We start from the raw sequence: 25,438 nt of genomic DNA, 5'->3' as shown, positions 1-25,438 counted from the left end.
GCCCTTTATGTTACTGAGTACTTATACTCCATATTGTAAAGTGATTTTCCGGCTTCAGAATAGCTCACAGTTGATGCTGAATTGTCTGGGACTCTCAGAGGCGAGGGATGTTAGTGGAGACTTTTATTGTACACATAAAAAACAAACTGTGGGACAAACCAAAATAGCAAAACATACAGACTATGCAACAAACAGAGTGAGACATCAACAGTTGCTTGACAAACAGGATCACAGCATCTGGATCTTATATAGGAGGGAGTGATTAGAATGACATGTGACAAGGAAACGTGCAAGGGCTGATAGTTTAAGTGCCGATTTGACATATCCATGACAAAAATGCTTCTTTTTGTATCGTTTCTGTCGCGAATTTTACCCTGTAAGGTACAAAACAGCCCAAATTGCATCATCATTAAAGCAAACTTGATTATTTTCTTAATAATTATTTTTAATATTTAAAAAAAAAATTGCATAATGATGCTGGATAATGATAACAATGAAGTTGTCTTAATGATTTGAAGTTTTAATATATATGTTTTAATGTAGATAACGTACAGGCTCCATTTCTATTCATAATTCTGTTCCTAATTAAAATAATAAATAAAGAATATCATTTTATTGTCACTGAGAGTTTTAAAGATGCTCTGGGTGAAAGCTAGCACTTAGCCCTTCAACAACAAGCGTTCATGCTAGCAGAGTGTAGCGCACTTTAAAGTCAGTGGATTAGCCTTGTTTCTGTCACCAGGTGAAGTGTGAAAAGCCAAGCACTCACCATGCAGCACTGCATCTAACACCTTAAAGATGAAAGAATCTCACGATTTTAGGAGTCTTTATTCTTTTGACGGCGAAGTCGTTTTGAAATTCTGACATCCTGCTTTTCCCTACTTTTATACAAAGTCACAGGTTCAGAGCTGAACACAGATCAACTGTTTCTTTTCTAAATCCTGTCAAGGCCTAATTATAAACTGGCCCTGTTCGTGTCTGCAGATGGAGAGCAGCCTCAGCGCAAGATTTTCCATCAGTGGTGTGCCCTAAAGATGGACGAAGGGCCCTGCAAGGCGATAAAGGACAGATTCTACTTCAACACTGAGACTTTCCGTTGCGAGCCGTTCGAGTTCGGAGGCTGTGGGGGCAATGAGAACAATTTTGAGACGCTGGAAGAATGTGAAGAAATGTGTCTGGAGAAAGGTAAGTGGGTCTTATTTTTTTTTTTCCTGCTTAAGATGAAATTGACGGTGCTCAGCAAGGGCAAAGAGAGGTATGCATTTTATCATGGCAGCGTGCAAGTTGACAGGAAATGGGCTTCGGAATATGATTCTGAATTCTAACGACCGTGGGACGAAGAAAACTACGGTTCTAAACTCTTAACACCTAATCTCCAGAAGACTATTCTTCTTCTTCTTCTATTCTTAAGATTCATTAACTATGAAAACCCAAAGAAGACACTCTCTCAAGGAGAGAATTATCTCCTGGGAAGTGGTAGCTTAGTGCTTAAGGTGTTGGACTACTATTTGGAAGGTTGTAAGTTCAAATCCCAGGTCTATCAAGCTGCTACTGCTGGACCCCTGAGCAAGGCCCTTAATCCTGAATTATTCAGTTGTGTAAAAGGAGATGAAGTTGCTGTGGATAAGGGTACCAGTTAAATACCAGAAATGTAAATGAAAATTCCTATTCAGGAATTTGGAACAATTTCAGCAAATTAAAACGTCTGCTCATGACATCTACAGTAAACAAAGTAGAACCACTTTCCTTTCAGTTGAGTTAGACTGTATATACAGAGAGGTATATACACACTTCAACAGTTGTTATCTATGACATTTTTTAAAAGTCGAATTGAATTATGGCAGCAATGTCTAGTATTATGTTTCCTCTAAAGATGTCACAACATTGTTGATGCGATCATGTGACCGTCAGAAGAGAGCCAAAGAAAATGGCGCTGGACTCTCGAGCAATGCAAGATCATTTTGAAACGTGATATTGTAAATTTTGAAAAGGTGTGTGAAGTTCAACGACAATGGCATTGTGTGTTTGGAACAGAACCACCAACACGACTAACAATCGCATGAATTCCTGGTGTTGTTCATACAGTAGTTCACTGAAATCACACGTGTCTGGATGCTAATGGTGACCACTTTATGCAGCTACCCTTTGATGTTTATATAAATTTAGTAATAAAATTTTAATGCAAATATTTTTCATGTTGAAGTGTGTATACGTTTTTTGGGCCCCTTTTTATACACCTACATGTACAATGGAGATTAAAAGTCTGCTCAACTGCAGGCTGAAAAATGTGAATCGTGGAAAAAAAAATGTGAAAAACGAATAGTAACATTTTAGAGGGAAAAAAAAGAAAAGTGCGAGTGTGGACTCGGAAAAAGAAATGCCTCGAGAGTAATCAGTATCTGAATTATTATTATGTTCATTATTTAAAATGTATTATTTTTTACATTTTGGAATTTTTCTTGGTGTTTGGTTAGAAGAAAATACTTTCAGCACACACACACAAACACACACACACACACACATTACAGACAATAGAACACAACACAACTAGCGTCCTAATATTCAAATATTGCAGAAATGTAGTCGATTTTGTCATTTATATTTCCGTGGATGTAGAAACCTGGGATTTTGACAGGGACATGCAAATGTATTATATTCACTGTACATTATAGATGAAATTACAGATGAAGTTTCAGGTATTCACGTACTGCCTACAATCCCAGCACCGAGGTCACAAGCTTCCCAGTGAAATGTCTGGGTTTACGTAATCCACTTTGTCAGCTGTGTTGAGTGGTCTGACCTTCCAGCCAGATAACAGCAGATTATCACCTCATCCCTGAAATGCTGACTGAGATAACAGTATCTTAAGGTCAATAAAATAACACGCCATCCTAGGAGTCACTGTGTAAACACAGTGACACTGCGTTTATGAGGTTATGAATCAATTCTCTTGCTGGGGCGCTCCCATTTGCATGTAATTAGATCGTAAAGATTAATGAGTCGAGTGAGTATCTTCAGTAAAATTGCACAACCGAGAGCTGGTTATAATCGAAGCTATCGTTCAGTAGAGAAGAATGCACTCTAAATGATAGTGAAGTTCTTAATTTCCACAAAATTCAAAGTTTACATGCTACAAAGACATCTGGATCAGTTTGTAGATAAATGATGGGTCATGTGATGGAGAGTATTCCTGCTACATGTCCAGTGTTCCCAGGATTATCTCTGGATCTGTGACTATGACCTGGATAAAGCGCTTAGTGATGAAAAGTTGAACAAATCTAATCATAGGTTATTGAAATGTATTTATTTGTTTATTTTTGATCAGATCAAGTTTTTGGTCTTTATTGGGTAGCAAAAATGTTTAACATCAATTCCGGACAGATCATATGAATATACAAATTGTGATTGTTCCAGACACACTTATTTGCATATTGGAACACGACTGGCTCTTATTTTTTATGATGCAATAACAGTCTCTTGGTACATGTTCGGTTCTAACTTAAATTTAACTATGAATAAACTATAAATAAATAAATAAATAAATGAATGAATATTTAGTCTAGAGCAGGGGTGTCCAATCTTATCCAGAAAGGGCCGGTGTGGGTGCAGGCTTTCATTCCAACCAAGCAGAAGCTACCCCTGATTCCATCTGGCTAATCAACTGATCTTGGCTTTCAGTAGACTCAGGTGTGGCTTCTGCTCAGTTGGAATGAAAGCCTGCACCCACACCGGCCCTTTGCGGATAAGATTGGACACCCCTGGTCCAGAGAATTGCCTTAAGCAGCTGCATAACTCAACTACAGCAATGAATTATTTCTAAAAAGACTATTGGTAAGACTTTGGTAAATGAAGCACTAACTTTCTAATGATTCCAAAAACATAATAAAAACATAAAGGTATATTTTGTCGTTTTGCTAACTGTTACTTAGTGTCTCATTTAGTAGGCTACCTATTTTTTGAGCTACGTTTGCATAAACATTTTCAGCATTTTTTAGGGGAGGAGGGCATTTATTTCAGAAAGAAACATGGGCGTGTCTTTTGAGTGAGGCAGGTGGGTGTGGGCTGGTTGTTAGCACTGGCTTATTTTCAGCAGCTAGCTAATGTGAGTAGTGAATATTTTTGAGCATTTAGGAAACAATCTCAGGTTAGCTAACTTTTTCCTATTTAAAGACGTCTATATGTGGACCAGTATAGCCACCAAGACACACCCACTCAGAGCTCTAAGTTACATGTCCTGACTGAACTTCAATCTCGTTTGAGATTTATTTTAAAAAATATTGCGACTTGCTATGTCTGTAAAATTCCAAGCACGACGTGATCTTTTTTTTAAAATTTCTTTGCCGCTTTTGGTTTGCTAAATTTGTCTGCTTTTTATAAAATGCCCTACAACGTTTGAGTGAAAACACAGTGCAGTTCGAGTCCAGATGACGAGCTGAAGTAAGATTTATGATTTCTTTTGCCATTCAGATAAAAAAGACAGACTAAAAAACAAGCTTTTCTGGTCTTCCTGGCAGAGCATTTGTCTCTAATGGCATAAACTACTTCAGCACATCCCATTTATTCAGAGCTGTAAATCATTTCGATGCTGAATCACAGCATGATGGATATTCTGCATGCTAGGAGTCGGTACTTTATGGAGTCGTGACTCGGGTTTCTACGCAGGAGGACGTGTCCTCATCACTTCCTGACATGACCTTGTCAATTTTTAAATGGTTCCAAACAATATGAAAGGTTAAAATTGTACAAATGAATGAGAGTTCATTTTAGAAACATCTTTGTTCTCACTGCTAGTCACGCAGGCTGGCCTCTGTTATGAAACATCTTGACGTACCATCACCATGGTTGGCTAAAAAAGCAGGTGGAAAAATGCAGCGAGGCAGATGTTAAAAAAATTCCATTCCCATTCACTCCTGCAGTAAATTTTGTCGATCGTCTCAAGCTTCCATGCTGCGCGCTTTCAGCTTCAGCATCAATTACAGTGGAACCTCGGCATATTAATGCTCTTCCTTATGAATTTCTGCCTTAAGAACTTAAGTTTTTCCAAGAAATTAGCATTTTCGTCATATGAACGAACCGAACTGAATGCCACTCTAAGTTGCGCGTACATCCGGGAGCTGTTCAAAATTTGTTTATGTCAGTTGAAAGCCAAGCAAAGGGAGTTTACGAATTTTACGATTTTTTTTCAGTCAGCGAAAGACTCAACCCATGATACCAATGTTGCCTTCGGCATGCGTTCAGAATCTACATGATTCTTCGGGCATAGGTGGTCTGTTCTATTTTTAGCCCGAGCTTGGTGGCACGACTTCCTGTGAGGACCCTTGACATGGAATGCTTGGCTTGGGTCAGTTCTTTGTAAGCAGCCATACAGTTTACATACACTTCATAATGGTCATATTTTTGAGTGGCTGGAACGGATTATCTGCATTTACATTATTTCTTATGGGAAAAATTCGTTTCGCAATACAATTTTTCGCCTTAAGAACTCGCCTCCAGAACGAATTAAATTCATATGTGGAGGTTCCACTGTATTTTGCTTTGTTAGAGAGCATCAAATACCAGTATGGATTTTAACACTAGTTAAACTGAAGTGCTTCAGATGCCTGTTTTGTCTTTGGACCATCGTTCTTCTCCCTCTAGTGCTTTTCGAAAGATCTATGAAAATGACTGGATAAACCTCTGAATTTTTCATCTTCATCTGAGAACTTTTCATTCTCAGCTTTACAGAAGCAGAGATCAGTTTCATAGCACGTCCACTCCAGAAGGAATTCTACCTGTGGGATATTTGGTTGTTTTATCTTCTGTTGATGGACACGAGCTTCAAGAACAGAACAAGCATTTTCAATTCAACCTTGTCCACAGTGGTGCATTTGAACTTTTACTTTAATTTCTACTTTATACATGAAGAAATATGATGCACAGAGTTATAATTTTACAAATTGCTTCAGCATTCGGGGCTGAAAGGTTCATCAGCATTTACCTGCATTGATTAAAGAAAACGGCTAAAATATTTGGGATATTCTGAATAAGATGTTTTGGAAATGGAAAATACAACTAATCAGCTATTTTTGAATTACTAATTGACTATTAAGTATGAATTAAGTTGGAATGTTTATCATTCATCTTTTTTTTGTGTGTGTGTCTTCTTTACGTCTTTATGATCATTTTGGACTTATTTATAGAAATCTGCTGTAATGACTGAGGCGTGAATATGAATCAATTTCATCAGTCTGTCAGATCTGTCAAGAGACCTTTATCATTCTTCCTTTTGGGATGATAGTGTTTGAAGTTTCATTCTCGACTTTAAAGAAGCAGCAAGATATTTTCATAGCCCTCTGCAGTTTGTTAGGAGATTGAGGGAAAAAACGCGTCTTTATCTTTCCTTAAGTTAGACCCTAACTTCTGCGAAAACTGTTACTCATGAGTTGTCTTTTTGTAGATAAAAAGAAGCAGACGTGAAAAAAATTTAGAAGCTTAAAACAATTTATTTTATTATATGTTATTTTATTTTTATTAAAGTTTTGGGACACCCCTCCAAATCATTGAGTTCAGGTGTTGTTTTTCAGGGGTTGGGCTCGGCCCCTTAGTTCCAGTAAAAGGAAACGCTTCATACCAAGACATTTTGGACAATTTCATGTTCACAACTTAGTAGGAACAGTTTGGGGATGACCCCTTCCTGTTCCAACATGACTGCACACCAGTGCACAAGGCAAGGTCCATAAAGACACGGATGAGTGAGTTTGGTGTGGAGGAACTTCACAGAATCCTGACCTCAACCCCATAGAACACCTTTGGGATGAATTAGAGTGGAGACTGCGAGCCAGGTCAAAACTAGGACATCTGCTTTTACATGCACATGGATTTAATACAGGGTTGACCTGGCCTTTGCAGCTATAACAGCTTCAACTCTTCTGGGAAGGCTTTCCACAAGGTTTAGAAGTTTTTTCAGGAATTTTTGACCATTCCTCTAGACACACATTTGTGAGGTCAGGCACTGATGTTGGACGAGAAGGTCTGGCTTGCAGTCCCCACTCTAATTCATCCCAAAGGTGTTCTATCAGGTTGAGCTGTAGATATACATTATATGTTATTGTACATAATGTATAATTAGATGGATCAAAAGTGCATTGATTTGCTGGAATATTTATTAAAATGCACTTGTTCCATTCATCACTCACACTTTCAGCATCTTCACTAGTTTTTCACAGCAGATAAAAATAGAAATACAGCTCACTCGTCATCTATATCTAAAGTGAGTCTGCTTTCAAAAATATTCTACTCTCTTGCCTGCTTGCAGAAAATAAAAGGACAAAGTGCCACATCAGCTTGGTTCCAGCTCTTTGGTTTAATGAATCATGATTCATGGCCTTGCAGCTCCTCTGGAAACCCCGAGACGTCAGTGTGCTAATCGCTGTGAAACAGAGAGCGTCGAGTCATCTCTCATAATCCTGTCTCAGGTTAAACCTTCAGCCGGCTCATTGAGAGAAATGGAAAGTTACACGCAGACTGGATATTTCTGGCTCGCATTGCATCACTTCCTAAATTGAAAACACGGCTCAGGAAAGAACAAACCGTCTAAGCGGATTCGTTTCTTTTAGGGAAAATTCAGCCCCAGTGCTTCGACGTGGACGCTGCATTTGTGCTTCAGAGCAGTTCTAATTTTTTATTCGTCTGGCAGACGTTCTTATCCGACGTGACGTGACTTTAAACGGAATCCAAGCTGTAAATTTTTTTAATAAAACGTTGCTTAGGGATTCTTTTGAAGTTTAATGTGTCTAAAACTTGAATAGGATTCTGCTGATCTGCTTGATGAAGATAAAGTGTAGACACTTTTGGTATTTGGAGTTTTCTTTCTTACCCTGTCTTCCTGTGGGTTTCTTCCAGGTTATCCAGTTTTCTCCCAAAACATTGCCAGACTGGCTAGGTTTAAATTCCGAGTGTGTGAATGTGTGTGTGTAAGAGAATGTGTGTGTGCGTATGGAGTGTGTGAATGTGTGTGTGTAAGAGAATGTGTGTGTGTGTATGGAGTGTGTGTAAGAGAATGTGTGTGTGCGTATGGAGTGTGTGAATGTGTGTGTATGGAGTGTGACAGTCTGATATTAAACTAAACCCAAATAGATATTTTTAGCATTTTTTTAAAATCAAGGGTGCCAATAATTCTGTTGATGACGATACAGACAAGTGTGTGTTAGTTGTAGGAAGAAGAGACAGATCCATGACTTGCAGGAATTGACTCTCAGCTCTGTGTGTGTGTGAGAGAGAGAGAGAGAGAGAGAGAGAGAGAGATGTAGCATGTCTGTATGAGAAGACGTGTCTAGTCTGTGCAGTAACTCACTGACTTTCTAATCATTTAAGTAATTTTTTAGAAGCAGCAAAGTAATGTCATTCTCTTAATTAGAAGTGAGATTATGAAACAATTTCATCCTTAGTTAGACACAGAGGCATAATAAATAAATAATCTGTTTTTAATCTTTTGGACTCATTAAAAGAATCTAAAGAGTCAATTCTCATGGGTTTGCTGAGTCAAATGATCCGACTCACTGACGTCAGCCTCCGCAGAAAACGAACGCCACAGCGCATTTGGCAGCAGAAAATCTTAAATTGAAACATTTCACAATCGATATTTCTTTTTTCATTCTGTTCAATGATTCGTTCCCCACCTTATTAAATTACCGTTTAGACTTAGTGATCAAGTGTGAAATGTGCACCCTGATGAGTGACCAGTTTCCAGATCCTTCCTCATCCATTAGAGAGTAATTCAGAATAATAATTTCCTCTGTGCACTGTGAGAGATTTATTTTCTATTAGATGAACTCTATAAACTGTTAATCCCTCAGTTCACAGATTGAAGGAGGAATGTCTCCATCTAGTGTCCAAAGATGGAAGTGCAACTAAAATAACCTGTGTGTGTGAGGCGCATCCACGTGGAGCTACACACTTCATCAGCTTTGCTCTTAGGGGCCATTTTCATGCAATGCAACATTGAACATGTTTGTGTGAGTGCAAAAGCGAAACGCGCAACAAGACTAAAAGCTCCATTAACAGGGATGGTGCAGAAACATAACCTTGTTTCCCTGCACAATTCCCTTGATGCTATGATGCTCTGTGCATTATTCATGGATGTGAGAGTCTGGTTAGGAATCGCTTCACTGAATCTGTCCTGGGAGTTTAAGCAGAACGATATCGTTTAATCTGCTCGAGTTGGTAACATCAGTGTCCCTACACCGGTTATAAACAAGCAAAGATAAATGCTTTATAAGCTAATAAGGAACGCATGGATTACTGTGCAAGAAAAACAGCCCTGACGTCTTCAGTAACAGAAGTAGCTACATGCTACATGTTTAGAACGTAGCAGCGTATTAAATTAGATCTCTGTCTATATCCACAGGTTAGGCTAAACAATAACAATTAGCATTAACACTTTTACTACACATACATGTACTGTATACATGGGATTTCCATTTAAAGTGAGCTGTAATGAAATAAAATCATACTTAAGTACTAATAAGTACTGATAATAAGTACTGTGTACTTATCGTTTAAGGAAACAGAAAGTGACCGTAAAAAAATTAAATTCTAGGACGTAATATTCACACACACACACACACACACAGTAATGGTCAAGAAAGAGAGAGAAAATGAGAAAATAGTAGACATAGTATAAGTGATATATACATTATTATTATTGTTGTTGTTGTTGTTGTTGTTGTTGTTGTTGTTATTACTATTATTATTATTTTGAGATGATAGTATACTAGATTTCAGTATACTTATTTCACTCTACTCTTTCTAGACTCAAATGATTTATTTCACGTTTTCACATTCTTAACATTACTTGGTTTCAAAGACAGTTTTATCGTCCATTCTTATGACAAAAAATTCACAAGGATTTGTGTGTATTAGCTTGCTATCAAGCAAGAATATTAACTAGCAGATATATTTGCAGAGGCGTGTCAGCTTTCTGGCTAACGGGTATGCTAATGAATTCATTGATAGAAGCGCTGAGGCAACCTGATCGGATTATGAAGCGATTCTAACCTCTAATAGACAGGAATAAGAGGGAAAATGCTAGCTGTGACAGCCAACTAGCTAATTCACCTGTTTGCTGGCTAACTGAGTGCTAGCAGGGTAGGCGAAAAAACTAAAGAAGTTTACAATGAACAAATAGCAGAATACGCATAGTGCTTTCCAAATGCAAAGTATTATTTTGCTCTAGATTGGGTTTCTAAACGGCTCGAGCCATGATTTTTTGCTAGCATGCTAGTTTTCTTGTCTGCAGCTATTAGTTCCTTCTGACTTCTCAATAGAAATGTAAGGAATTTTACTTCAGATAATAATGTCATAGTGGCGTATAGTATTGTGAAAGGGGCTCTGAGAAGGAAATATGGCGAGGGAATGTGAGGGTATGTGTGTATAAAATAGCAATGTAGCACATCCGTTGCTTAGTGATGACAAAGTTAGACCTAAGCTATATTATCTGACACTTTTGTAAATGTGTATCGTTATCTAGTTGCAAAAAAAAAAAGATAAATATAAATTGTGTCTAAGGTCAGATTGCAAACTATAAATCCACATGTGATTGGTGATTTGGTTAGGGCAGTCTCGGGTTGAGTCTCATTTCAGTGCACGGCATGTAGCTGAGAGAAAAAAGGGACAAAAGAACACAGCACTTTAATATATTATGCCTCTGAGAAGGTTGGGGTTGCCTGACATCCTGATGGATATCCACTCCGGTGAAATATTTTAATTAGCAGCTCCTGCAAATAAATTTTGCATAACAAAAAGAGGGATTGTCAAGACCTTATGAAGTGGCTGCGTCCTTATAGCTGGAATTAAACCACATCAATCAGCCGACACGAAAGTGACGCCCCGCAGTGGGAATTGCTCTGCTGAGTGTCTTGAGCAAACGAACAGCCGGGAATTGGAAATATTTTTTTTAGGGTAATTCTTCACTCAGATGATGGAAGCACTTTGATTTCTAGGTTTCTGGGAGGTTTAACTTGCCAAGCTGGGAAAGGACTACTATAATATGTACACTTCACAATCCGGGGGCACATGAAATCTGATTAAAAAATGCATGTTGGAGAAATGGGAACATCTCACACAGGAGAAAGATTCTCTAGGCGGATGTGAAGATAAAAAATGCTTAAAAAAAAAGTGTTACATTTGTCAGAAACACTGCTCATCACCCTGAGGACACTAATCCCACTGTAAAGCATGGTGGTGGTAGTATTGTGGTCTCTTGTTAGCTTCTCTGATTTAAGCCCTTACTATCCATTTGGCAGAAGTGCTTATCGAGAGCGACTTACATTTTTTAACTAAGCAATTGAGGGTTAAGGGCCTTGCTCAAGGTGGACCTGGGATGCTTGGTGGACCTGGGATTTGAACTCACCACCTTCCAACCAGTAGTCCAACACCTTAAACCCAAAGCTACCACATCCCCCTACACCTACAGTTTCTTCTAGTCATGTTTTTTCTCAAATAATGGCTTTAATAGTGAGAGTTTTGCAGAACTTTACCCTAAAATTAGCTTCATGATGCTGTTTGCTACTTTTAATAGATTTTGGGGGTCTTTCAGAAACAGAAACAGGTATATTTACTTTCAAATCACGTGAACCACCCCTGAGCAACTAATGTAGATATTTGATAGTAAACAGGATGTAAACTATAACTACTTTGCAAACTATATAAATTTTCCGTCTCACATTTTAATATTATGTAATATTTTGTTCAGATTCATTCTATATAATTCCAGTTACGAAGATTTCAATTCCAGTTTGTAACCCTGCAGAATATGAAAGGGGGTGAAAACTTAAAACAAACCAATTCGATTTATTTGTCTTTTGTAGACACTAAGAGTCCATGCCACCTGGTGGACGATCCGGGCCCGTGCCGTGGCCTGGTACCTCGCTACTACTTTGACAGCAAGTTGAACGAGTGCAAGCGCTTCTACTACGGCGGCTGCTTCGGAAACGCGAACAACTTCAGGACCTTTAAAGAATGCAAGAACCGATGCCAGCGTATGTATATATTTATTCTCCTGTCTGATTTCTTCTCAGGTTGTAGCTCTAGATTCATCACAGTACAATGAAAAGGTTACATTTATTTCCATCAGCACTGAATTCTCCAGTCTGATTGGTCAGAGGATGTTGATACGTTTTCTATAAGAGCGGATCTGATAGTAATTCGCAGTTGGCAGGTTTACAGAATTACAGGTTTATATTCATGTGCTTGTACGAATATGTTACAGTTTCCATAGTAACAGCTCATATACAAAGACTACTATATATAATTTATAGAAAAGCTGATAATAAGTGGATTTTGAAAAATCTATTGTTATTTATTAAGGAAAAATGGTAGAAAAAAAAAAAAATATATATATATATATATATATATATATATATGATATAGTAACAAGTTACCAGTTGTTGTTTTGTGTTTTTTCAGTTTCTCAACACAAATGCTGCATTTTTTGTCCTTATTATCAAGAGAATAAAGAAAGCCTGGAGAGGGATGGACTGTTAATAGCTGCGATAACTAGAACGTGTCTTGTAAATGTTCCACATCATTAAATGTAACATATAATTGTTTAAAAAAATGACACTGTGTCCTGCATTAATGAATTTCACCCACTGGCAAATTACAGTGGTGTGAGAGGACATCTTGGATTGTGTGTTTATTGGAAAATAATCCTCTTCTCCTTAGAGTCTGCATAGCCTCACATCACTCCAGCTCGTCGTTGATTATTTTCTGATTATTCCTTGCTTGAAATGTTCAATACAGTACTCGTATATTCCGTTATAAGCCATGTGAGCAATGTTTTTAGAAACAGACAGTGTGTGTGTGTGTGTGTGTTCACACAGGTAGGAGTATAAATAAAAGATGGAGGAAATGCACCAGCTACTAAATATAGTTTCTGGTCTCAATCATGATTTTAAAATTTTTTTGATAATGTGAAATATAAACACATATCAAAATGATGGAAAGAAATTAAGTAATATGTCCAATAAAACCTCTGCTCTAAACATAAGGTCATTTTGATTTATAGGAGAAACTTTTGTTCAGTCTAGACTGAAGACTGAAGAGGTGTTGATATTAATGGTCTTGGCTGTGGTTCCATCTTAATATCCTGCTAAAACCTCCAGCCGTTCTTCTCTCCTCTCTTACCCTGAACATCCTTCATTTCAGTGTAGTGTCACTTCGTTCTATTGACCTCAACACACACTTGTTCTTTTCTCTTTAATCACCCATGTTACTTACTGCTCTGGACGTTTAAGAAAAGGACACAGATATCATCCAAATGCAGCTTTTGCCAAGCGCATTATTATTTCTCACAAAAAACAGAAGAGTTCAGGAACTCTTATTAAACCCATATTAAATACTCAGTTAATATCTCAAATGTGATTGGACAGAAAGGATTCATTTTCTTGAGCACATGGAAGATGGAAATGAATTAAGTGAGAATGACGGTTCTTTTTTTAATTTTTTCAGCAGGTAATGACACAGAGGAACCACAAAATGGCCCAAGAGAAGAGAAGACAGACTTTTTCGCCAGACCAGTCGTTATACACGGTACATGACTACATGACACATGATCCTAATATTCTTATTCATAAGAATATTCTTATTATATTATATAATATTATAATAATATTATATAATATTATAATATATTATATTATTATATTATATAATATTCTTATTCATAATATTCATGATCCTAATATATATAAGCAATATTCTTGCTCCAACTGGTAGCCAGTGTTCCTGGTATAACTGCAGAACCCATCAGGATCAAGACTTTATGACCGTCAGACTTCACGTCATGTTTTTGAAGTGATGGAGGAATATTTGGTGATTATTTGTCTAATGAAAGTGTGTGTTGCTTTCAGAGTCTCACACAGAGCACGTGTCTCACACACAGCCTCTGAGGCTGCCGATGCCAGAGTCTAACATGGACCCAGGTAAACAGACAGAATTCATCTTATTTCTGTCTGTCTGTCTGTGTTTATTTACATCGTCTGTCTGTCTGTCTGTCTGTGTTTATTTACACCGTCTGTCACTCTGTCTGTCTGTCTGTGTTTATTTACACCGTCTGTCACTCTGTCTGTCTGTCTGTGTTTATTTACATCGTCTGTTTGTCTGTCTGTCTGTCTGTCTGGTCTCCATCATTCTTTGTGCTTGTTGGTCTGTCGGTTTTTATTTCTTTGTCTCTCTCTCTCTCTCTCTCTCTCTCTCTCTCTCTCTCTCTCTCATTCTGTCTATCACTCTGCCTGTCTCTGTCTCATTTGACTTTTTGTTTCTTTGTGTTTGTCACTATGTCTGTCTGTGTTTGTTGCTCTGTCATGTCTGTCACCTGTGTTTCTGTTTCCTTCTGTCTGTCGCTCAGTCTGTCTGAGTTTGTTGCTCTGTCAGTCTGCACGCCTGTCGTTCTGTCCTATTTACTACTCCGTCTGTTGCTCTGTCAAGGTCTGTCTGTCTGTGTTTGTCATTTTGATTCTCTGTTTTTAATGTAAGTTTGTCTGCTCCTGTCTGTTTCTGTTTACTGCTCTGTCAGCCTGTCACACTATCGGTCTGTTGGTCTTTCTTTCGCTCTGTCCAACACTCTATCTGTTTGTCAGTATGTTGCACTCTGTTGGTCTCTTGTTGTTGGTTTGTCTGTGCTCATTACTTTGTTTCTTTGTCTGTGTCTGTCACTCTGTCTTTCTGTCTGTGTCTGTTGCTCTGCCTCTGTTTGTCGCTCTGTATCTGTCTGTCTCTCAATTAGATTAGATTCTCTTTATATAGCCAGTCAGTCTGTCACTTTCTGTCAGTGTTTGTATGATAATGTAATGATAATGTCTGACTGTTGGTCTTTCTATCGCTCTGTCTGTCACTCTATCTGTTTGTCACTATGCCAGTCTGTAGCTGTCTGTCATTCCCTCTGTTTATCTCTGTTTATCATTCCCTATAGACAGGGTGTCTGTCTGTGTTTGTCATGTCTGTCACTGTCTGTGTTTGCTGCTCTGTCTGTTGTTATGTATAATGTCTGTTGCTCTCTCTAGCTCTGTCTGTCTGTCAAATCGATTGCTGTTGCTCTCTTCATGTGTTGCTCTATCTATTCCTATTCTATCTATTGCTATTTGTCTGCCTGTCTTTTTTACTCTGTTTGTCTGTTGCTCTTTCTGATTTTTACTCTCTATCTTTATCCTTTCTTAACCACTCTGTCTGTCTGTCCTGTTCCATCTAAACCTGCCTAACAATCCTAACATAAATGATTGCCCTCTCTCTCTCTCTCTGTCTCTCTCTCTCTGTCTCTCTGTCTCTCTCTCTGTTTTTAGAGTTCGTTGTTCCGGATTACTGCCTGAGATCTTTCGACGAGGGCGGATGTGAAGGCACAGAGAAGAGATTTTTCTACAACTCCCAAACTAACCGCTGTCAGCCCTTCAAGTACAGCGGCTGTGGAGGAAACAAGAACAACTTTGTCTTAAAGAGGATGTGCATGAAAACCTGCATGAAAGGCATGTCTCTTCATTCACTGAGTAAATGCAATTCTGAGCAGTTAACTACATCACACCAAACTCTGTTTAACACATATTACATACTTCATGTCATCGCTTTCATTTCATTTATTTATTATCTTTTCATTCAAAATACAGTGGAACCTCGGCATATGAATGCCCTCCCTTGCGATTTTTTGCAAGAAATTTGCGTCGTTATACACAGCATTTTCGGCATATGAACGAACCGAACCGAACGCCGGCTAAGTTGCACATACGTCCGGGAGCCGTTCAAAACTTGTTTGCGTCAGTGGAAAGCCAAGCAATGCCAATCGAAGCAAGTTTACAAATTTTTTTTTAGTCAGCAAAATCTGTTTGGAAAGAGTCAACCCACGATACCAACGTTGCCTTGGGCATGCGTTCAAAAGCTACACTATATTGCCAAAAGTATTCGCTCACCCATCCAAATAATCAGAATCAGGTGTTCCAATCACTTCCATGGCCACAGGTGTATAAAATCAAGCACCTAGGCATGCAGACTGTTTTTACAAACATTTGTGAAAGAATGGGTCGCTCTCAGGAGCTCAGTGAATTCCAGCGTGGAACTGTGATAGGATGCCACCTGTGCAACAAATCCAGTCGTGAAATTTCCTCGCTCCTAAATATTCCACAGTCAACTGTCAGCTGTATTATAAGAACATGGAAGTGTTTGGGAACGACAGCAACTCAGAAACGAAGTGGTAGGCCACGTAAACTGACGGAGCGGGGTCAGCGGATGCTGAGACGCATAGTGCGAAGAGGTCACCAACTTTCTGCAGAGTCAATCACTACAGACCTCCAAACTTCATGTGGCCTTCAGATTAGCTCAAGAACAGTGCACAGAGAGCTTCATGGAATGGGTTTCCATGGCCGAGCAGCTGCATCCAAGCCATACCTCACCAAGTGCAATGCAAAGCGTCGGATGCAGTGGTGTAAAGCACGCCGCCACTGGACTCTAGAGCAGTGGAGACGCGTTCTCTGGAGTGACGAATCGCGCTTCTGCATCTGGCAATCTGATGGACGAGTCTGGCTTTGGCGGTTGCCAGGAGAACGGTACTTGTCTGACTGCATTGTGCCAAGTGTAAAGTTTGGTGGAGGGGGGATTATGGTGTGGGGTTGTTTTTCAGGAGCTGGGCTTGGCCCCTTAGTTCCAGTGAAAGGAACTCTGAATGCTTCAGCATACCAAGACATTTTGGACAATTCCATGCTCCCAACTTTGTGGGAACAGTTTGGAGCTGGCCCCTTCCTCTTCCAACATGACTGTGCACCAGTGACCAAAGCAAGGTCCATAAAGACATGGATGACAGAGTCTGGTGTGGATGAACTTGACTGGCCTGCACAGAGTCCTGACCTCAACCCGATAGAACACCTTTGGGATGAATTAGAGCGGAGACTGAGAGCCAGGCCTTCTCGTCCAACGTCAGTGTGTGACCTCACAAATGCGCTTCTGGAAGAATGGTCAAAAATTCCCATAAACACACTCCTAAACCTTGTGGACAGCCTTCCCAGAAGAGTTGAAGCTGTTATAGCTGCAAAGGGTGGACCGACGTCATATTGAACCCTATGGATTAGGAATGGGATGTCACTTAAGTTCATATGCGAGTCAAGGCAGGTGAGCGAATACTTTTGGCAATATAGTGTAGGTGATTTTTCAGGTGTTTTTTTGTTGACAGATTGGTGGCATGGGTGGTCTGTTCTATTTTTAGCCCAAGCTTAGTGGCACGACTTCCTGTGAGGAGCCTTGACATGGAATGCTTGGTTTGGGTCAGTTCTTTGTAAGCAGCCATACAGTTTACATACGCTTTGTATTGGGAATATTGGTCATATTTTTGGGAGCTGGAATGGATTATCTGCATTTATATTATTTCTTATGGGAAAATTTGTATTGTGATACAAATTTTCACCTTAAGAACTCGCCTCCAGAACAAATTAAATTCGTATGCTGAGTTTCCACTGTAGTACATTTTGTTTTGCTACTAATTCCAAATGTTCTGTATGTTGTGTTACAGATTACAGGAGAAATGGCAGAATACGAATAAAGTCCAAGAAGGCCAGCATCTTATTCCGGTCCACCTGAATCCATTGAATCACTCAGATTTTCTGTTAACTGTGTAATATTAGTATTTTATAGATATATCATGTCAATTATACACTTTGTTATCCTATTCTATGTATGTGTATATTTCTAGTGTTACTTATTAACCATTTAGAAAGTAACCTTAAGTGCCTTTTTTTTTTCTTTCTTTTTTTTAAATCCAATATTCAACCAATTTTTCTGCACATATTTGGGGTTTTGTGTTGTTCAGAAGGTTTGAATTCAGATCCCAAGACTGTCAGAGAACATTGAGCCCTCAATCAAGACTTTTACCCCTCATGTGAAGTAAAGAATCTTAAACACAATATCTGTGTATATTGGCAAACAGTGTAATAAGGTTTTAGAGTGAATCTCTCTGAGGCCCTCTCCTCTACTGGCTGGCTGCAGTACAGGATTTAGCCCCGCCCGTTTCCTGGGAGGTGATTGAAAAAGAATCCAACCTTTTTACATCTGGCTCATTTGAAACCTAAACGTTGTTCGAGTGTAAAGGAAATCTGGAGCTGTTCGCTTGCAGTGAGAAGGCAATATGATCCAACGAACCAACCTGTATAGCAATGTCTGATGAGAGCTGCGCTAAATAGCATGTTTGGATGGTGTTAGCTATTGGCACGCAACATGAATCGTTGCTTAATATGTATGATAGATCTTTGGTGATGAAGAATTTCGTGGGTGAGCACTTTTACCAGTTCAACAGCAAAGCGCGCCACTTTATTTTAAAATGATGTCTCTGAAACAGCTGAATTGAAGTAATGCTGTAACAATGAATCCTAGCTTCCCACTCAAATATGATAAAAATGATAAATCACAGAGCTTCTGACTGTCCATCTTGATGGATCAAAAATGTGAATTATTTGATGATTAAAAACGACATAGTTGATGAGGTGATTGACATTTTTAAGGAGGTAATACATTCTAGCCTTCCAACACACACACACACACACACACACACACCTGAAGCCCAGCTTTGACCTAAAAACAAAGTGATGGCATAAACCTGGATGGCTAAGTCAAGCTAAATTTCATGACTACTTTCATAACTGTGACCTAAACATACACTTGATGCAGCTTGGTAAGTTAACTTTTCAATACAGATGTATAACTTACAGCAGGTCTCAGAGATCGAGAGAGAAGAATATGCATTATATATATATATTCATATATATTCATTACACTAGCTACTTATAGTTAAAATTCTGCAGTGAGCATGACGGATTAGCAAACATCCACTAGCTAGCAAATGGTAGCTCAGTCAATCGTGGCTCGAAGCTCTAAAATCTAGCTCCAGTTTTCACCTGAACAAACTCAGGAAATGGATTGGAAGATGGAAAATTTCAACTGAGCCCGATTCAGAACTTACTATTACTTTAACGATTACTCATCTATACAAGCATTGCTGTGAAATGAATCAGTGTAGATTTCAGTGGTGTTCAGTATCATGTTTTATTAACCGAGTAGGAAGTGCATGAGAACACAAAAATGTGCACAAGGTGTGCTGCTTTATTTTCTGTACACTGTTTATGTGTATATACAATATATTCATTTTGCTTACTTTATGGTGAAATAAATATGTAGTGTGATCCTGGTGTTTGTCAGTATTTTTGTATATTTTAAGTACATCAATATGGAGTGTAGTGATACAGACATGCTAGCTACAGTAACTAGCCAGATTTCCTAGCAAATATTAGCTACCTAGAGTACAGTAGCTTGCTAGATTAGACTCTTTATTCAACATTATTTGACATTATGAGTGGCATAATGGACTCAGATAGTAAAGTTGTGCGTTATATTATATACTGTATATTAAAGAAGAATCCATAAACCTTAAAAAAGTACAAAGCTAAAGTCAAGCATGCGCTGAGAGAGCTTATGCCTGTCTGCATCTAAAAAGAAATCAAATCCATAATCATTAAGCGTTAAACTATAGCCTTAAATTAATCTTTAAGATTTATACAGTGGGCAAAATAAGTACTGAACAAATGACATTTTTCACCAGATGTTGGTAACAACCCATGCAATCCAGAGATGCAAAGAAATCAAATCATAAATGTCCTGTCTGCTGCTCCTGCCCTGAGCATAGGGCAGTGGGAATCCTCCTGCAATTTGCCTCTATTTGTGTTTGCTGCAGTAGGTGAAACTCCTTGGTGCTAAATGGGACAGAGGAACAAAGGATGAGCCACAATATTGCCAAAAGTTTTGGGACACCCCTCCAAATCATTGAATTCAGGTGTTGTTTTTCAGGGGTTGGGCTCAGCCCCCTAGTTCCAGTGAAAGGAACTCTTAATGCTTCAGCTTCATACCAAGACATTTTGGACAATTTCATGCTCCCAGCTTTGTGGGAAAAGTTTGGGGATGACCCCTTCCTGTTTCAACATCAGTGCCTGACCTCACAAATGCGTTTCTAGCGGAACAGTCAAAAATTCCCATAAACACACTCCTAAACTTTGTGGAAAGCCTTCCCAAAAGAGTTGAAGCGGTTATAGGGCGGGACAACTCCATATTACATCCATGTGCATGTAAAGGCAGACGTCCCAAAACTTTATAGTGTCTATTTATATATTTATTTATATACTTTATAGGCAATATAGTGTAGATGTCATTTTTAAAATCTAATTGGTCACAAAAATAAGAAGTAATTAGTATTTCAAAGTAATTTAAAATTTATGGAGTAATTTATGAATATTAATATAAACATTTCTTAAACAGATAAAACAAACAATGGAGTTGTCCCATGGATGAGCCAACAATTGTCATGACATAATAATGATTTATAAAATTTTACTTTTATTACCTTGTTGCTAATCTACATCTTTATAAAATAAGACCGGATATGAGTTGGGAATGGGATGCCAGTCTATCACAGGTTTTGTAAATTTGTGAATTTATTTATTTATAATATGACATTAAGGGCTTTTTATTGAATAAATAAATAAATAAACTTGTTTTATTTATTTATTCTTTTTCTATATCATCATCATCACCTTCTTCTTTTTTCTTCTTCTTCTTCTTCTATATCATCATCATCATAATCACCATCAGGTTTCTTTTTTTTTCCTGCTTCTTCTTCTTTCATGTCATCATCATCATCAGCATCATCATCATCACATTCATCACCTTTTTTTCTACTATATTATCATCATTATCACGTTCTTCTTTTTTTTCTTCTTTTTCTATATCATCATCATCATCATCATCATCATCATCATCAGTGCTTGGCAAAATTATGCCCAGAAATTTCAGAACTTTCTGAACGTTTGGACTCGTACTGCCACTAGATGGCGCTGTCCCAAAACTTATGGAGCGGATCATTTTTCTATGGCTTTTATTATACACATGTGCACGTTTTGCCTACACACCTTGCTTTCTCACAATTAAAATAATAGATGGTCTTTTATGAGAGATGATCTGTTTCACTTTTGTTATAAAGGCATTATGTCTTAGTGCTATTGTCACCGGTTATAGATAATTAATACATTTCCATCATGCTTGGCTGTAGGTGTGTGTTACACTGCTGTAGGTGTGTGTTACACTGCTGTGGGTGTGTGTCACAGGGAAACCCAGAGGCAGCGCGAGGAATAAACTGTGACGTAATGGGAAGCACCTTCGGCTATGCTGGGTCAATCGGGTCATTATTCTGCCTCTGACTTCCCTCCTGCAGAGTTCTTACCTTGGAGTGCTTTTACATGTTTTAATAAAGATATGAGGCACTCAATAAACTGACATTCAGGAAGAGATAAATGTCTCTCTCTCTCCATGTGTCTGTTTCTGTCCTTGAAAATCTAATTTAATTAGCAACAATTTATTGCACACTTTTTGCTATTTGTCATTGTTAGCATTAAAATAATTTCAGAATATCTTCTAGTTTTTACCACATGGACATTATTTAGTGTGCAGGGGTGGGGTGTAATGTGCTGTAGTGTGCTGGGGTGGGGTGTAGTGTGCTGTAGTGTGGTGTAGTGTGGTGTAGTGTGCTGGGGGTGTGCTGGGTTGTGGTGTAGTGTGCTGTAGTGTGCTGGGGTGTGCGGTAGTGTGCTGGGGTGGGGTGTAGTGTGCTGTAGTGTGCTGGGTTGTGGTGTAGTGTGCTGGGGTGTGCTGTAGTGTGCTGGGGGTGTGCTGTAGTGTGCTGTAGTGTGCTGGGTTGTGGTGTAGTGTGCTGTAGTGTGCTGTAGTGTGCTGGGTTGTGGTGTAGTGTGCTGTAGTGTGGTGTAGTGTGCTGGGGTGTGCTGGGTTGTGGTGTAGTGTGCTGTAGTGTGGTGTAGTGTGCTGGGTTGTGGTGTAGTGTGCTGTAGTGTGCTGGGGTGTGCTGTAGTGTTCTAGGGGTGTGCTGTAGTGTGCTGAGGTGTGCGGTAGTGTTCTGGGGGTGTGCTGTAGTGTGCTGGGTTGTGGTGTAGTGTGCTGTAGTGTGCTGGGGTGGGGTGTAGTGTGCTGGGGTGGGGTGTAGTGTGCTGTAGTGTGCTGGGTTGTGCTGTAGTGTGCTGTAGTGTGCTGGGGGTGTGCTGGGTTGTGGTGTAGTGTGCTGTAGTGTGCTGGCGTGTGCGGTAGTGTGCTGGGGTGGGGTGTAGTGTGCTGGGTTGTGGTGTAGTGTGGTGTAGTGTGCTGGGGTGTGCTGTAGTGTGCTGGGGGTGTGCTGTAGTGTGGTGTAGTGTGCTGGGGTGTGCTGGGTTGTGGTGTAGTGTGCTGTAGTGTGCTGGCGTGTGCGGTAGTGTGCTGGGGTGGGGTGTAGTGTGCTGTAGTGTGCTGGGTTGTGGTGTAGTGTGCTGTAGTGTGCTGGGGTGTGCTGTAGTGTGCTGTGGTGTGCTGTAGTGTGGTGTAGTGTGCTGTGGTGTGCTGGGGTGTGCTGTAGTGTGCTGTAGTGTGCTGGGGTGTGCTGTAGTGTGCTGAGGTGTGCTGTAGTGTGCTGGGGTGTGCTGTAGTGTACTGTGGTGTGCTGTAGTGTGCTGGGGTGTGCTGTAGTGTGCTGTAGTGTGCTGTGGTGTGCTGTGGTGTGCTGTGGTGTGCTGGGGTGTGCTGTAGTGTGCTGTGGTGTGCTGTAGTGTGCTGTAGTGTGCTGTAGTGTGCTGTAGTGTGCTATGGTGTGCTGTAGTGTGCTATGGTGTGCTGTAGTGTGCTATGGTGTGCTGTAGTGTGCTGTGGTGTGCTGTGGTGTGCTGTAGTGTGCTGTAGTGTGCTGGGGTGTGCTGTAGTGTGCTGTGGTGTGCTGTAGTGTGCTGTAGTGTGCTGTAGTGTGCTGGGGTGTGCTGTAGTGTGCTATGGTGTGCTGTAGTGTGCTGTGGTGTGCTGTAGTGTGCTGTAGTGTGCTGTAGTGTGCTATGGTGTGCTGTAGTGTGCTATGGTGTGCTGTAGTGTGCTGTGGTGTGCTGTAGTGTGCTGTAGTGTGCTGGGGTGTGCTGTAGTGTGCTGTGGTGTGCTGTAGTGTGCTGTAGTGTGCTGTGGTGTGCTGTAGTGTGCTGTAGTGTGCTATGGTGTGCTGTAGTGTGCTGTGGTGTGCTGGGGTGTGCTGTAGTGTGCTGGGGTGTGCTGTAGTGTGCTGTGGTGTGCTGGGGTGTGTTGTAGTGTGCTGTAGTGTGCTGGGGTGTGCTGTAGTGTGCTGTGGTGTGCTGTAGTGTGCTGTGGTGTGCTGTAGTGTGCTGTAGTGTGCTATGGTGTGCTGTAGTGTGCTGTGGTGTGCTGGGGTGTGCTGTAGTGTGCTGGGGTGTGCTGTAGTGTGCTATGGTGTGCTGTAGTGTGCTGGGGTGTGCTGTAGTGTGCTATGGTGTGCTGTAGTGTGCTATGGTGTGCTGTAGTGTGCTGTGGTGTGCTGTGGTGTGCTGTGGTGTGCTGGGGTGGGGTGTAGTGTGCTATGGTGTGCTGTAGTGTGCTGTAGTGTGCTGTGGTGTGCTGTGGTGTGCTGGGGTGGGGTGTAGTGTGCTATGGTGTGCTGTGGTGTGCTGTAGTGTGCTGTAGTGTGCTATGGTGTGCTGTGGTGTGCTGTAGTGTGCTGTAGTGTGCTGGGGTGTGCTGGGGTGTGCTGTGGTGTGCTGTGGTGTGCTGTAGTGTGCTGGGGTGTGCTGTGGTGTGCTGTGGTGTGCTGTAGTGTGCTGGGGTGTGCTGTGGTGTGCTGTAGTGTGCTGTGGTGTGCTGTGGTGTGCTGTGGTGTGCTGTAGTGTGCTGTGGTGTGCTGTGGTGTGTTGTGGTGTGCTGTGGTGTGCTGTGGTGTGCTGTGGTGTGCTGTAGTGTATTGTGGTGTGCTGTAGTGTGCTGGGGTGTTCTGTAGTGTGCTGTAGTGTGCTGTGGTGTGCTGTAGTGTGCTGTAGTGTGCTATGGTGTGCTGTAGTGTGCTATGGTGTGCTGTAGTGTGCTGTAGTGTGCTATGGTGTGCTGTAGTGTGCTGTAGTGTGCTGTGGTGTGCTGTAGTGTGCTGGGGTGTGCTGTAGTGTGCTGTGGTGTGCTGTAGTGTGCTGTAGTGTGCTGGGGTGTGCTGTAGTGTGCTGTGGTGTGCTGTAGTGTGCTGGGTTTATTGCAACAATTTATTGCACACTTTTTGCTATTTGTCATTGTTAGCATTAAAATAATTTCAGAATATCTTCTAGTTTTTACCACATGGACATTATTTAGTGTGCAGGGGTGGGGTGTAGTGCCTGGGTGTGGTGTAGTGTGCTGTGGTGTGCTGGGGTGGGGTGTAGTGTGCTGTAGTGTGCTGGGTTGTGGTGTAGTGTGCTGGGGTGTGCTGTAGTGTGGTGTAGTGTGCTGTAGTGTGCTGGGTGGGGTGTAGTGTGGTGTAGTGTGCTGTAGTGTGCTGGGTGGGGTGTAGTGTGGTGTAGTGTGCTGTAGTGTGCTGTAGTGTGGTGTAGTGTGCTGTAGTGTGCTGGGTGGGGTGTAGTGTGGTGTAGTGTGCTGTAGTGTGCTGGGTGGGGTGTAGTGTGGTGTAGTGTGCTGTAGTGTGGTGTAGTGTGCTGGGGTGTGCTGTAGTGTGCTGGGGGTGTGCTGTAGTGTGGTGTAGTGTGCTGCGGGTGTGCTGGGTTGTGGTGTAGTGTGCTGTAGTGTGGTGTAGTGTGCTGTAGTGTGCTGGGGTGGGGTGTAGTGTGGTGTAGTGTGCTGGGGTGTGCTGTAGTGTGCTGGGGTGTGTTGTGGTGTACTGTAGTGTGCTGGGTTGTGCTGTAGTGTGCTGGGGTGTGTTGTGGTGTACTGTAGTGTGCTGTAGTGTGCTGGGGTGTGCTGTAGTGTGCTGTAGTGTGCTGTGGTGTGCTGTAGTGTGCTGTGGTGTGCTGTGGTGTGCTGTAGTGTGCTGTAGTGTGCTGTAGTGTGCTGTGGTGTGCTGGGGTGTGCTGTAGTGTGCTGTGGTGTGCTGTAGTGTGCTGTGGTGTGCTGTAGTGTGCTGTAGTGTGCTGTAGTGTGCTGTGGTGTGCTGGGGTGTGCTGTAGTGTGCTGTAGTGTGCTGTGGTGTGCTGTGGTGTGCTGTAGTGTGCTGTAGTGTGCTGTAGTGTGCTGTAGTGTGCTGTGGTGTGCTGGGGTGTGCTGTAGTGTGCTGTGGTGTGCTGTAGTGTGCTATGGTGTGCTGTAGTGTGCTGTGGTGTGCTGTGGTGTGCTGGGGTGGGGTGTAGTGTGCTGTGGTGTGCTGTAGTGTGCTGTGGTGTGCTGTAGTGTGCTGGGGTGTGCTGGGGTGTGCTGGGGTGTGCTGTAGTGTGCTGTAGTGTGCTGTGGTGTGCTGTAGTGTGCTGAGGTGTGCTGTAGTGTGCTGGGGTGGGATGTAGTGTGCTGGGGTGTGCTGGGGTGGGGGGTAGTGTGCTGGGGTGGGATGTAGTGTGCTGGGGTGTGCTGTAGTGTGCTGGGGTGTGGTGTAGTGTGCTGTGGT

At 41.0% G+C, this 25,438-nt stretch overlaps 1 protein-coding gene across 2 annotated transcripts in view; it reads left to right on the top strand.

Moving 5' to 3' along the window:
- tfpia (tissue factor pathway inhibitor a) overlaps nt 1-19,187 on the top strand; it is a 38,628-nt gene extending 19,441 nt beyond the window's left edge. The window contains exons 2-7 of one of the 2 annotated variants that reach the window (XM_058392922.1): nt 985-1,185; nt 11,847-12,017; nt 13,492-13,569; nt 13,890-13,961; nt 15,318-15,497; nt 17,525-19,187. In XM_058392922.1, the coding sequence (XP_058248905.1) occupies nt 985-1,185; nt 11,847-12,017; nt 13,492-13,569; nt 13,890-13,961; nt 15,318-15,497; nt 17,525-17,592 (770 nt within the window). In that variant the 3' untranslated portion in view covers nt 17,593-19,187. Of the gene's footprint in view, nt 1-984; nt 1,186-11,846; nt 12,018-13,488; nt 13,570-13,889; nt 13,962-15,317; nt 15,498-17,524 lie in introns of both variants that reach the window. The other variant, XM_058392921.1, reaches the window with a different exon arrangement.
- Nucleotides 19,188-25,438: the final 6,251 nt, after the last annotated feature.

The sequence above is a fragment of the Hemibagrus wyckioides genome, linkage group LG06 (genome assembly GCF_019097595.1).
Source record: "Hemibagrus wyckioides isolate EC202008001 linkage group LG06, SWU_Hwy_1.0, whole genome shotgun sequence".
Taxonomy (NCBI): Eukaryota; Metazoa; Chordata; class Actinopteri; order Siluriformes; family Bagridae; genus Hemibagrus; species Hemibagrus wyckioides.
This window is presented reverse-complemented; position numbering and strand designations above follow the sequence as displayed.